The 12149-nt window shown below is 59.8% G+C and overlaps 1 protein-coding gene across 1 annotated transcript in view; it reads right to left on the reverse strand.

The window, feature by feature from the left end:
* Positions 1–10187, reverse strand: part of LOC106732272 (shootin-1-like) — a 34925-nt gene extending 24738 nt beyond the window's left edge. Inside the window, exons 1-3 of the mRNA XM_075931075.1 lie at positions 10029–10187; positions 5340–5389; positions 4704–4764 (exon numbers count right to left, since the gene is read on the reverse strand). Coding sequence (XP_075787190.1) covers positions 4704–4764; positions 5340–5389; positions 10029–10065 — 148 coding nt within the window. The 5' untranslated portion in view covers positions 10066–10187. The remainder of the gene's footprint in view (positions 1–4703; positions 4765–5339; positions 5390–10028) is intronic.
* Positions 10188–12149: the final 1962 nt, after the last annotated feature.

A 12149-nucleotide genomic window follows, 5' to 3' on the forward strand; every position in this document is an offset into this window, starting at 1 on the left:
ACGCCCTAAAGAAAAAGAGGAGGTCCCTTAAGCACTGGATTGCTCACAGATCCATAGAATCATAGAATACTAGGACTGGAAGGGACCTCGAGAGGCCATCAAGTCCAGTTCCCCGCCCTCATGGCAGGACCAAGCACTGAGGACCAAGGACCAAGATTGGACCTAGGGCTCTGCGCGGGGCGTTAACGGACCCTGTGGCTTTTTCCCCAGGCTTGCCTGGCTTCTCCTGAATGAATTTCTGGGCCAAACTGGGGCGGATGCCTTGTCTGAGGGACAGCCGACAGCTGCGTCTCCCTGCCGTGGCCTTGGAAAGAGAGAAGCCAGGCCAAGAGTTCCTGGAGAAGGTCAGGACCCCTGGCTGGGATGGAGAGTCTGTGGCGGTCACGTGACACCTTGCAGGCTTGGTTCTCAGCTGGGCGTTCTCCTACCACAACATCTTCAGCATCACCGACGTCCTCTGCACCAGGGCTTCTGAACTTTGGAAGCCCCAGGGGCTACAGTGCCGAGGGCCGCAGCTTCAGTGTGGTGGCAGAGACATGCAAATATACACGCAAATATATGCAAATAGCTTCTTTCGCACGGGCGGGCATGAATACAAAGATGAAGGCAAGTCTACACCCCACGCTGGCCCCATTGCAGTCCGTTCTGCTGCTATTAACATGCAACATTCACCCGATTTCCACGCTCTGGCGGCACTTTGAATGAGCAGACAGTCCAGGAAGTGAACGACTGAAATGCATCTCAACAGAAGACCGTTCCATGGACTCGCCATTGTGAAGCGTGTCCCTAGTGGCGGCCACGTGCAAAGGATCCCAGCCGCGGGTTGAGTAACCCTACTCTATGAGGAGACAAGGCTGGGGGAGGATTAGCTTTTAATGCACCCGCTTCTGGTGGTGAGCGATGCACGCATCCAAGCGACAGAGAGCTCATCGTCAGGTCTGGGGAACGTACTCAGAGCGTCCCCGTTAAGGACAACGTGGCACCTGATCCAATGATGTTAGTGCACGTTTTGTCTCAAAAAGAGAATCATAGAATCACAGGTGTGGAAGGGACCTTGAGAGGCATCACGTCCAGTCCCCGGCCCTTCTGGCAGGACCCAGCACTGTCTAGCCCATCCCTGACAGGTCTAACGATGGATTAATCTCCCGTCTCTTTTAACGGACGCATAACTGTCAATTTCTTCCTGTGCCAGGACAAACTGCCTTGTTTGTTTTCATAGAATCCTAGATCTGGAAGGGGCCTCGCGAGGTCATCAAGTCCAGCCCCCTGCCCTCAAAGCGGGACCAAGCACCATCTAGAATAGAAACTCCTGCATCCTGACCATTGGGACGGTAACACCAAAGCGCCTGCGGAGACCAGAGCCCTGTTGTGTGGGTGCGGTGCAGCCCTGGAGCCAGGAAAGTCCACGCGTGGATAGGGGATGTGACTTGCCTGGAGTCACCCAGCTGCTCAGTGGCAAAGCTTGGGAGAGACCCGGGTCTCTTGTTTCCCCGTCCTGTCGCCCGTGCGAGCGGGAAGTCGCACTGTGACGTAGTGGGGGTACTTGCTGGGCTGTGGTGACCCCTGCTGTCTGGAGCAAGACCCAGCAGGGAAAGCCTCACTAGGCAGAGGTAATGCCAAACTTGTTGAACCAGTGGCCAGACACCCCCCATGGAGAGGAACAAAGGGAGGTGGATGCTGCCCTGGCTGGGGGGCAGGGCTGGAAGAGGGTTAGTTAGTTCCTGTCTGGAAGGCAGGGAATAAGGAGCTGGGGAGGGGGCTGGGACTCCCCTATCTCCAGGGGGGGCACTGAGGCCTCTTAGCCCCAGTTCCTGTAACCAGATTCCATCTGTGCTGCGCTGTGCTGGAGGAGCAATAAACCACCCTCAATTCCACTGGCTGGTGCAGTCTGTTTGTGCCATTTCGGGGTGCAGGAGACGGGGAACCCCCAACGCGCCGTCACACTGGTGTCAGAAGCGGGATCCACTGCACCCCGTGGATGGAGCTCCCAGCGGCAAGCGACAAGGCACCGTAGAAGCAAGAGCCCTGGAGCCAGGCGTGCTTGAGGCAGAGCGAAGCGGTTCCTGGGAATCGTGGGGCGCTGCAGCACTAGATTGGTGAGTCTGCACCAAGGGGACCAGCGGGCAGATGGCCTATGCCCAACTCTTGAAGGCAGAACTGGTGGGGCTGTGCAGAGAGAGGGGCTTGCCTGTGCGGAAAGCAACCAAGGCCCAGCTGATTACCCAGCTGGAAGATAATGACCAGCCACAGGGCCAGGATCTTGTCCCCAGGGGAAGCAGCCAGACCCCCCCTGAGAGTGTGTCAGGCTCAGAGAGGGGGAGGAGCGCTGGAACCCACCGGAGAGATGAGACAGCGTCTCCCGGGAGGCCTGCAAGCCGTAGCCCATCTAGGGCAGGGGCCAGCCCAGCGGAGCTGCGGCGGCTGGAGATCCAGCTGCGGATCAAGGAATTGGAAGTACAGGACCGAGAGAAGGAGCGCCAAGACCGAGAGAAGGAGCGCCAAGATCGAGAGAGGCAGCGGCAGCATGAGCTGGCCGTGTGTAAGCCCTGGGAGGAGCAGGGGGAGGTTCCCCTGGTGGGCCTGTTCCCTGGGACCGGAGAGGACTCTTCGCTGGAGTCAATTTCCCTCTCGGACCAGCTCACCCCAGGCCAGCAGGCCGAGATCCGGGAGGTGCTGCGCTCCCACCAGCAGCTGTTCTCCAACAAGCCGGGTCTCACCAACCTGGCTGTCCACCGGGTGCAGACGGGCACTCACCCCCCGGTGTGCTGCTCCCCATTCAGGGTCACAGGGAAAACAGCCCAGGACCTGGAGAGAGAGGTCCAGGACATGTTGGCCCTGGGGGTGATCCAGCCATCCTCCAGCCCCTGGGCCTCTCCCGTGGTGCTGGTTCCCAAGAAGGACGGGTCGATCCGGTTCTGCGTGGACTACCGGAAGCTCAACGCCATCACGGTGTCTGACGCCTACCCAATGCCAAGGCCGGATGAGCTCCTGGACAAGCTGGGGGGAGCTCGCTATCTCACCACCCTGGACCTCACCAAGGGCTACTGGCAGGTGCCACTAGACCAGGAGGCCAGACTGAAATCAGCTTTCATCACGCCACTGGGGCTCTATAAGTTCCTGGTCCTGCCCTTCGGCCTCAAAGGGGCGCCGGCCACCTTCCAGCGCCTGGTGGACCAGCGCTGCGGGGAATGGAGAACTGTGCCCTAGCGTACATCGATGACATCTGCGTCTTCAGCCAGTCCTGGGAGGACCACGTGGCCCAGGTCAGCCAGGTACTGGATCGGCTGAGGGAGGCTGGGCTGACCGTAAAGGCTGGGAAGTGCAAGGTTGGAATGGCCGAAGTGTCCTACCTGGGCCATAAGGTGGGGAGCGGCTGCTTGAAGCCAGAGCCGGCCAAAGTGGAGGCCATCCGGGACTGGCCTGTGCCCCAGACCAAGAAGCAGGTCCAGGCTTTCATTGGGATGGCGGGGTACTACCGGAGGTTTGTGCCCAACTTCAGCTCCATCGCTGCCCCGATCACAGAGCTGTGCAGGAAGGGGAGGCCCGACAGGGTGGTCTGGACGGAGCAGTGCCAGAGGGCTCTCTGTGCACTGAAGGGAGCCCTGGCCAAGGCTCCAGTGTTGGTAAACCCAGACTTCGACAAGCCCTTTATCGTGTTTACGGACGCCTCGGACACCGGGCTGGGGGCGGTGCTGATGCAGGCGGACGAGAAAGGGGAACGTCACCCCATCGTGTACCTGAGCAGGAAGCTGCTGCCCCGGGAGCGGAGCTACGCGACCGTAGAGAGGGAACGCCTGGCCATGGTGTGGGCCCTGCAAAAGCTGCAGCCGTACCTGTTTGGCCGGCGTTTCACGGTGTTCACCGACCACTGCCCCCTGACCTGGCTGCACCAGATGAAAGGGACGAACGCCAAGCTGCTGGGGTGGAGCCTGCTCCTGCAGGACTACGACATGGAAGTGATCCACGTCAAGGGGAGCGCCAACATCATCGCCGACGCGCTGTCCCATGGCGAGGGGCCCGAACTTCCCCAGGTCACGAGCGGAGTGACCCTGCTCAGTTCGCTCTCGGAGGGGGGAGAACAGTGTGACGGCGCGTTGGGGGTCCCCTGTCTCCTGCACCCCGAAATGGCACAGACTGCACCAGCCAGTGGAATTGAGGGTGGTTTATTGCTCCTCCAGCACAGCGCAGCACAGATGTAATCTGGTTACAGGAACTGGGGCTAAGAGGCCTCAGTGCCCCCCCTTGAGATAGGGGAGTCCCAGCCCCCTCCCCAGCTCCTTATTCCCTGCCTTCCAGACAGGAACTAACTAACCCTCTCCCAGCCCTGCCCCCCAGTCAGGGCAGCATCCACCTTCCTTTGTTCCTCTCCATGGGGGGTGTCTGGCCACTGGTTCAACAAGTTTGGCCTTACCTCTGCCTAGTGAGGCTTTCCCTGCTGGGTCTTGCTCCAGACAGCAGGGGTCACCACAGCCCAGCAAGTACCCCCACTACGTCACACCCGGGTCTCCTGTTTCCCCGTCCTGTCGCCCGTGCGAGCGGGAAGTCGCTTTGGGAGACAAGGCTCCGTCGCCGACTTCCCAGCCTCCATACCCTGCGTGCAGCAATCAGCCGGGAGGCTCCACACCTTGTGAGTGTCTCTCTACCTGGAATTGGGGGGGGGGGGAGGCAGGGGAGGAAGAGGGAGGCTAAGGAAGAGGACTTACCTTGCTCAAACTCAGAGAGCTTCTCTTTGGCTTCATCCCGCTCCTGGAGAAGAGCCTCATGCTGCAGGCAGGAGCAAGCAAAGAACACCAGCTTAGCATGGCCCCTTGTGTCCCGCAGGGTCCCCCAGCACGTTGCCCACCCCTCCACAGCAGCCCCCTCTGGACTGAGGCCTGGCACCCGTCTTGGACACCCTGCTGCGGTTGGGGACAGGGAGCAAAGGAGCCCGGATCCAGCTATAATGGCAGGGGATTCATCTGCGGAAGCAAACAAGGTCGCCCGAGTCGGGGGTGAACGTAAGGACATCAGAGCGGCCAGGCTGGCTCAGCCCAAAGGCCCATCTAGCCCAGCGTCCTGCCGGCCCACAGTGGCCAGTGCCAGGCGCCAATGCCTGCTGTGCCGCTGTAGGGCTATTTCCACCGTCCAGGAGTGATCAGGGCCTTAGGTTTGTGTTTCATCCCGTGTCCCCTGGCCCAGGAGCCCCTTGAACCAGGCTTCGTACCGACACCCAGCCGTGTGACAGCAGAGGCCTCCCTCCATGCAATGCACAGATGGGGTGGGAGTGCGGGGAGGAGGATGTGTGAACTCTGCCCAACAGAGGGGGGAGGGGAGAATCAGAACGAAACCGAAAACGGTACCATCACCGCTTCTTCCTCCTCCGAGGCCTCGCTCTCCGACTCCAGAATGGCTGCGGGAACAGAAAGCGCAGCGGGACGTCAGCGCCCTCGGCGAGGCACACGGGACGGTCGCAGGATCGGACCCCTCGAGTCGTGGGGCCCCGTGTCCTACCTGCCTGCAGGGCCCTCAGCCAAAGGGGCCCCCTGTGCTTTCCCGCCCCAGGAGGGGCCTGTGACGGCGCGTTGGGGTTCCCCGTCTCCTGCACCCCGAAATGGCACAAACAGACTGTACCAGCCAGTGGAATTGAGGGTGGTTTATTGCTCCTCCAGCACAGCGCAGCACAGATGGAATCTGGTCACAGGAACTGGGCTAGGATGCCTCAGGCCCCCTTGAGATGGGGGAGACTGGGCCCCTAAACTCCAGCCCCTTCTCCTAGGCTCTCCTCCATGCCCTCCGACAGCCAGCAACCAACCCACTAACTTCCAGCCCTGCCCCCCAGCCAAGGCAGCATTCCACCTTCCTTTGTTCCTCTCCATGGGGGGTGTCTGGCCACTGGTTTGCATAGTGACTCATCCTGTTTTGCTGGGTCGTGGTACCCACGGCAGCCAGTGGGGGTTCCCCCAGAGCCAGCAGCATAGAAACCAGCCAGGTACCCCCACTACGTCACAGGGGCCCCACACCCTCACATGCCACCGACCCCCAGGAGAGCCGGGGGACCAGGTGACTTTTGGGGCCGTGTCTGGGATGAAGTCACTTGGTGCCACAAAGCAGCCACGGCTGGGGGCTGGGCACATTCCCCAGCCAGGACAGCCCCTTGCAACGACAGCGCAAGTCTCGTGAGAATGAGTCTTCTTCAAGCCCCAGCTCCTGGAGTCATGGGAGGATGTGAGACTCCACTGCCTGTTGTTGCTCAAAAAGGTCTCTTGATCTTCAAGATTGTGCCGTGGAGTGCAGGGAGGGTCTAGGCCGGGGGTGGGCAATAACACAGCGGTGGGTCCCCAAGGTTAGCTCCTGGTGAGTCCCTTCTGCTATATTTACCTGCGTGGCCGCAGGTTGCGGCAATCTCAGCTCCCATTGGCTCTGTCTCGCCATTCCTGGCCAATGGGAGCTGCGGGAAATGGGCGCGGACTAGGACATCCCTTCACACTGCTCCCATTGGCCAGGATCGGCGATCTGCGGCCAATGGGAGCTGCAGTCGCCGGTACCTGCGGCCGCGCAGGTGAATATAGTGATGGGGATCCGCCAGGAGCTAACCCTGGCAGACTGGATCCAGCCCGGCCGCCGATACGTGCCCAGCCCTGGTCTAGATGGTGCTTGGTCCTGCCGTGAGGGCAGGGGGCTAGGGATGTTACATTTAGATGAATTAACGAATTGAATCGTCGATGGGATTTCCAGCGACGATTCGATTAGTCGCTAAGGACAGCTCTGCCGGGCTCTTGTATGTATGTTTCAAAAGCAGCATCGCAGCCGAACCAACGTGGGCGGAGGCTGCTTTGGTCCCTGCTTGCGCTGTTTCCCGCTGCGCCTCTACCTCCCCTGCCCCCCGCGGAGACGGTGCTGGGGGGCACTGGCTCCTGCTCCCCCCTCCCTTGCTGCTTCTCTCTGATAGAGGCAGCAATGGGGGGGAAGCGACTAGTCACGCCCCTCGTCGACCATCCAATAAACTTCTGCTTATTGGATCATCAACTGCAGGTAGGGTTCCCAGGTGAGTTGAGAAAAAATACCGGACACACTTCATCGCAGATGGGAGGGGGACCAGCCGGGAGGGGAGCGGGGCTGGCCGGGAGGAGGTGTGTGTGTGGGGGGGGGAACCGGCCGATGGGAAGCAGGGCTGGGGAGGGGTCGGGGGCAGTGGGGCTGGCCGGGAGAGGTCGGGGCGTGGGGGGCTGGGGAAAAACCAGATGGCAGAAGCAGGTCTGGCCGGCGGGGAAGGGAGGGTCAGGGGCAGTGGGGCTGGCTGGGAGAGGTCGGGGGGGTGGGGGAAAAACTGGCTGGCAGAAGTAGGTCTGGCCGGGGAGGGGCGGGGTTGGGGGCAGTGGGGCTGGCCAGAGGAGATGGGGGGCGGGGCGGGGGAAAAAGTGGCTGGCAGAAGCAGGTCTGGCGGGGGAGGGGAGTGGGGAGGGGGCAGTGGGACTAGCTGGGGGAGATCAGGAGGAAAAGGGGGGAGAACCGGCCGGCCGGGAGGGGATCGGGGGGAGCGGGATTGGCCGGGGAGGGAGCAGGGGGAGAGAATCGGCCGGCGGGGAGTGTGACTGACCCAGGTACATGCAGATCCCGGGGTGCTGCCCGTCTCGCACATGGCCCCGGCGAAGCATGAGCGAGTCCGGCCACGGGGGTTCCATCCCGCCCCGCCCCGGCCCCGGCCCCGCCTTCCCCTTTGCGCACTGCCTGGCTGGCTGACACACTGATGCAGTGTGAGTGTGTCGACCAGCCAGGCAGTGCGCAACTATGCGAAGGGGAGGGCGGGGCCGGGCGGGATGGAACCCCCGGGGCCGGACTCGCTCATGCTTCGCCGGGGCCATGTGCGAGACGGGCAGCACCCCGGGATCTGCATGTACCTGGGTCAGTCACATTCCCCGCCGGCCGATTCTCTCCCCCTGCTCCCTCCCGATCTCCCCCAGCCAGCCCCACTGCCCCCGACCTCCCCCCCCGACAGACCTGCTTCTGCCAGCCGGTTTCCCCTCCCCCCCCATCTCCTCCAGCCAGCCCCACTGCCCCCGACCTCCCCCCCCGGACAGACCTGCTTCTGCCAGCCGGTTTCCCCTCCCCCCCCCCATCTCCTCCAGCCAGCCCCACTGCCCCCGACCTCCCCCCCCGGACAGACCTGCTTCTGCCAGCCGGTTTCCCCTCCCCCCCCCCGATCTCCTCCAGCCAGCCCCACTGCCCCCGACCTCCCCCCCCCCGGACAGACCTGCTTCTGCCAGCCGGTTTCCCCTCCCCCCCCCCCATCTCCTCCAGCCAGCCCCACTGCCCCCGACCTCCCCCCCCGGACAGACCTGCTTCTGCCAGCCGGTTTCCCCTCCCCCCCCCGATCTCCTCCAGCCAGCCCCACTGCCCCCGACCCCACTCCCCCCCCCCTGTATCAACTACAAACTGATACACCTAATAATAAACTTACCTAATGAGAAAATACCGGACATTTTACATGTCTGGTATTTTCTCAATTTGTTTCCTGGACAGAACCCTGAAATACCGGACAGTCCGGTACCAAACCGGACACCTGGCCACCCTAACTACGGGGGGCTGGACTCGATGGGCTCTCGAGGGCCTGTCCAGTTCTAGGATTCTAGGGTTCTGTGACTCTGAAAAGGGCGTAGGGTTCGTGGCAGGTGACGGGTGGACCGTGGCCTCTCGGTGCCATGCTGTGGCTAAGAGGGAGGGCACAGCCGTGGGATGCATGGGCAGAGGGATGCCAAGGAGCGGGGAGGTGGTGTTGCCTGTGGCAGGGACACTGTGTCTGGATCTGGTGCCGTTCCGCTAGTGGATCACAGTCTACTACTGCTGCCAGCGGATGAGTGTGCATGTACAAGCAAGCACGTGTGCGAGTGTGTGCCTATATGTGCACGTACACGTGCAAGCTTGCATGTGTGTGCCTGACTGTGTGTGCACGTGAGTGCGCGCACACGCATGTGTGGGGTATGTGTGCATGAACATGCGTGAGTGTGTGCATGTGTGGCTGTACATGTGCTTGAGTGTGTGTGTGTGTGTGTGCATGCATGTATGTGTGTGCGTGCATGTGTGTGAGTGCGTGCTTACCACGGGACACAGAGCAGGCGTTCAAAGTCCGTATTTGACCTGTTTTAGAATGGGTCAGATCTGGTGGGGCGTGTGCTCCAAAATCAAAACCTCCCCCTTTTTAAAATCCTCCACCCTGTTACTGAGAAACGAAACACCCTGCAAGAGCCAGTGTTTACTGTAGGACCTACAGTATATTTGCTCCACTGCGCAAAGCAAGACAGCTGAGGCGGGGCAGGCTTGCAGCAATGGGCCCGTGGGAGTCTCCAGGCAAGGCCGGGTCTCTCGGGGCCCGATCCTGGGCCCCATTGAAGACCTTGGCAAAAGTCCATCAAACTCCTCAAGGTTCACCTGGTGGAGAAAGGGGCTCACCAGGTGGCTCCGGGGGCCGATGCCCAGCACCCCGACAGTGCCCTGCCCTTCTCGGCTCTCTCCTAGCTCCGCCCACTAGTGCTACCTCCGGCGGTGGGAGCAGGCGCACTTTGCACAGACCTCTCTGGTTTTTAGCATACCTTGGGCCAGCCCCCTCTGTGACCCCCATGGATTCGCCCATCCCCCAAACCCTGCATGTTGGAGCCCCACAAGTACTAATGTCAGGATTCGATGGCGGTGGCCTCTTCAGCAGAGCAAGGAGACCTGGATGGAGAGGTCACCCCCTCCAGCCTCCATCCAGGAGACTGCCGGGGGCCTCAGATCCCCACAGCCCCGGTAGGTCCCGCCCTGGGCCAGTGGCCAATGCCAGATGTCATGTGGGAAGAGAGACATCTCCAGCACTGCGCGTGTTGTGCAATACACAGCACAAGCCATGCTCCTTGAGTCAGCTGATGTCCGGCACGTAGGATCACCCGAGCGACTTGCAAATGCACATGCGTGTGGGCTCGTTAACAAGCACGCTGCTCCTTATCTGGCTGCGCCTCATGTTAGCACCTGCCCCCTGGGAGCCGGGCGCGGGGGGTGCGGTGGGGGGGGCCTACCTGCGAGTTGGCCAATGCTCTCCCCGGCACAATCCATCCTGACCCGGGCCAACGGAGCCGGGTGGGCCCGCTGGTGCAGCCCGTCGCCTCGGGTGCAAACCCTTCCCCGTCTGCATAGCAGGCTGGGCCCTTCCCTTCTCCCCGCATCATAGGGAACTGAAACTACCCCCCTTCCTGTGAGCAGCAGCTGCAGCCCAGCCCAGAGCTGCTCAGAGCAGGGACTCAGCAGTTTGCAGCATTGAGGAGGTGTGATGGACCGGGCCGTGTCTGGGCGCAGCTGAGGGCGTCCGCTCAGGGAGAATTGCTCAGCTCAACTGCGGGGCTCCTTACAGCCCCCACACTGGTGACCTTTCCAAACCGGCCACAAACCAGTCCCACAGAGCGCTTCAGCTGCCTGCCTGAAGCCTCCCGAGCAAAACCCCTCCGACACCCCAGCAATATCCGTGCCCCAGATAGCCCCGGACCTATACCCAGGTGGGGGGGGGGGGGTCCTAGCACCCAATCCCACCTACCCGGAACAAGTTCTGTCCGGTTCCAAGAAACCAGCCACAGATCCCTGGTCAATTTACCCTCTGGACCTTACCCACAAATCACGCTGGGCCAATCCTTTAGCATCTAACAACTAAAGGTTTATTACCATGAGAAAGAAAAGCACGAGAGTAAGGTTGTTAAAGGATAGTACGTTACATGCACCGAATCTCCCAGTTCTCGATGCAGGCTCTAGCAGAGATGTTGCAGCTGCTGGCTTAAAAGTCCTTGTTGCACATCCTAGCATCAGGATGGGTTCACAGGTCTTCCGGGCTCTTCAATCCCTGCACTGCTGCCTCTGGGATGAAGTGCTGAGCTGAAGACCAAGATGGAGTCCCCCACATGGCCTCTTTATACATCCTTCCTGGCCTCTTCTTGGCTGCAGCAGGTCACCTGGCCAGCGGCCTATCCCTGCTGGCAGCCCTCAGGTGTCTGCCCTCATGCTTTAGGTGTGTCCTTGGCCCATCGAGTGCCATTGTCCCACAGGGCCTTGCTGATTAGCATGTTCATAGGCCGGGCTCTGCCCAGTGCTCAACCACATGCAGAGAAATATTCAGTATCCACACAGATTACAGATTCCTACCTACACACACAGACATTATACCATCACATGAACAGCGTACATAGGATTAGCAGACAGTGAGCTTCTATTCAACACCTCACATGGCCCCCTTTTATACCATTTTTGGGGCCAACACCCCCCCATGGGTGCAGCAGTGATCTGGCTGCTCTCCTCAAAATCCAGTAATGTGACAGAAGGGTGTAAAAGGGCCCAGACTCTTGGAATCTCATTGGTGCAAGGGGAGCACAAAACACCACGGGAGGGATCCTGGTGCACACGGAGGCTTTGCCTGCATGACTGGGAATTGCTGGCTATTCTGAAGCAAGAGCACTCATCCGGAGAGCCAGTCCAGAGTGTTTATTGCGGACCAATTTACCCGGCAATAGCTACTCCCCTCAGTTATGCAGACAAGTGCTCCCCCGCCCCGGCCACTAAATTAAAAAAAAAAAAAGAATGGAGATGCCCATCTCCTAGAACTAGAAGGGATCTTGAAAGGTCATCAAGTCCAGCCCCCTGCCCTCACAGCAGGACTAAGTACCATCCCTGATAGATTTTGCCCCAGATCCCTAAATGGCTTCCTCCAGGGTTGATCTCACAACCCTGGGTTTAGGAGGCTAATGCTCAAACCACTAAGCCAGGGGTCTCCAACCTTTTTACCCCCAAGATCACTTTTTAAGTCTCAGAACAGGCGAAGATCTATCGCCCCGCCCCTTCCTGGAAGCCCCGCCCTCTCTATTCTCCTGTCCATCACTTGCTATCCCCAGCCCTTATACACTTTGTTAAACAGTTTATTTTTAAATTATGCAATATATAAAATTAAAATCACATGTTTATAGTTATGAAATAAATGGTCTGTTTTTAATTCATGCTATTTAAATGTCAAATGAAGCATTTACAATTATACATTTTGTTCTCTGCTATTTTGTAAATCTCAAATCAAGTATTGATCATTATATATTTTTTCTTCCAATAACGAAGTCTCAGTGTGACACCTGTGACTGAACAGTATCTGCCAGTGTCTTGAGGTCTGG

The sequence above is a fragment of the Pelodiscus sinensis genome, chromosome 5 (genome assembly GCF_049634645.1).
Source record: "Pelodiscus sinensis isolate JC-2024 chromosome 5, ASM4963464v1, whole genome shotgun sequence".
NCBI lineage: Eukaryota > Metazoa > Chordata > Testudines > Trionychidae > Pelodiscus > Pelodiscus sinensis.